The sequence below is a fragment of the Carlito syrichta genome, unplaced genomic scaffold (genome assembly GCF_000164805.1).
Source record: "Carlito syrichta isolate Samal-C Ts95f unplaced genomic scaffold, Tarsius_syrichta-2.0.1 Scaffold294574, whole genome shotgun sequence".
Lineage (NCBI taxonomy): Eukaryota > Metazoa > Chordata > Mammalia > Primates > Tarsiidae > Carlito > Carlito syrichta.
In genome coordinates this window covers 10007-11222 of record NW_007238670.1, presented here as the reverse complement: position 1 = coordinate 11222, position 1216 = coordinate 10007, and the positions used below count along the sequence as shown (strand labels likewise).

Genomic DNA, 1216 nt, shown 5'->3' with positions numbered 1-1216 from the left:
GCCCCTGCCTAGACTTGAGGCGCGAGTTGTGCACAGCCCGTGGGTCGCGGAAAAGCTGCACCACCTTCAGGTTGAGGCCCGGGTCCCGCAGCAGGGGCACCAGCACGCCCAGGTCCAGTAGGCGCACGTCCTTGATGACCACCACCGGGTACTTGCGGCACTCGGCCTCCAGGGCGCGTAGCGCCACGGGTGGGCAGCTGCGCTCGCAGGCGGTGTCCTCGACGAGGCCCACCTCGGCGCGGGCACGGGGGGCGCCGGGGCACAGAGGCGGCGAGCAGATGACCTTGTTGGTTCGCCAGCGGAAGAGGGTGGCCGTGGTGAGATTGGCTGCGTCCGGGGTGCGCGCAGCAGGGTCCCCCGGCGGCGCATACAGCCGAAGCACAGAGAAGTCGCAGCGGAAGAGCGAGCGCAGCATGTCGCGCAGCGCGCCCTGCAGGCTCTCGGCGTCGCCCGGATACAGCGCCTGCCATAGATGCCACATGGGCTCGTACAAGTAGAAGACGTCCGGGTGTTGGTTAAAGAGCTCGCCCAGGAAGGATGAGCCGGTGCGCCAGGTAGCATGCACGTAGATGTGCTGCTTCTCGCGAGACACCGCCTCCCCGACAGCGCCACTGAGGTTGCCCGGGGACCGGGGGTACTGGCCCGCGCCCCCTTCAGCGGCTGGCCGCGTCACTGTGCCCCGCTCGCGTTCGCCGGCCGCCGCCGCCTCCAGGCTCCACACTCCCAGGCTGCGCTGCAGGCCGGGGCAGTGCCCGGCGCCCTTGTCCCCGTCGCGGCCGCCGTCCAGTACGGAGGGGACGAGCAACAGCACCAGCGTGTACAGCACTAACAGCAGCGCAAACTTGCAGTACTCTCGGCGCCGCCGCCGCCGCCCCTTCATCGTTTGCCGACGCCCCTCTCCACCCCAGAGCGGGTCGGGGGCCGGGCCTCCCCCGTTCCTTGGAAATCCCGTCCCGAGTCAGCTCCTCTGGCCTCTCCCGGCCCCTCTGCGCCAGGAGGAGCGGAGCCGCGGGGCAGCGCGCCCACAAGGAGAAACTTGGAAGGCAGCGGTGCTGGTGGCGGCGCCCCTGCCCTCTCGGCTCAGCCTCTGGAGAGCCGCCTATTGGCCGGCTTGGCAGCCGCCCGCCCCGCCTTCAACCCCGCAGCTTCTCCCCGCCTTTCTGCCGGCCCGGGTTCGCCCCCGGTTCTGCTAGATCTGGGCGGGGCTGTCGCGGGG

The 1216-nt window shown here is 70.9% G+C and overlaps 1 protein-coding gene across 1 annotated transcript in view; it reads right to left on the bottom strand.

Annotated features, from left to right (window-relative positions):
- CHST7 (carbohydrate sulfotransferase 7) overlaps positions 1 to 1128 on the bottom strand; it is a 28529-nt gene extending 27401 nt beyond the window's left edge. The window contains exon 1 of the mRNA XM_008054487.2: positions 3 to 1128. Coding sequence (XP_008052678.1) covers positions 3 to 880 — 878 coding nt within the window. The 5' untranslated portion in view covers positions 881 to 1128. The remainder of the gene's footprint in view (positions 1 to 2) is intronic.
- Positions 1129 to 1216: the final 88 nt, after the last annotated feature.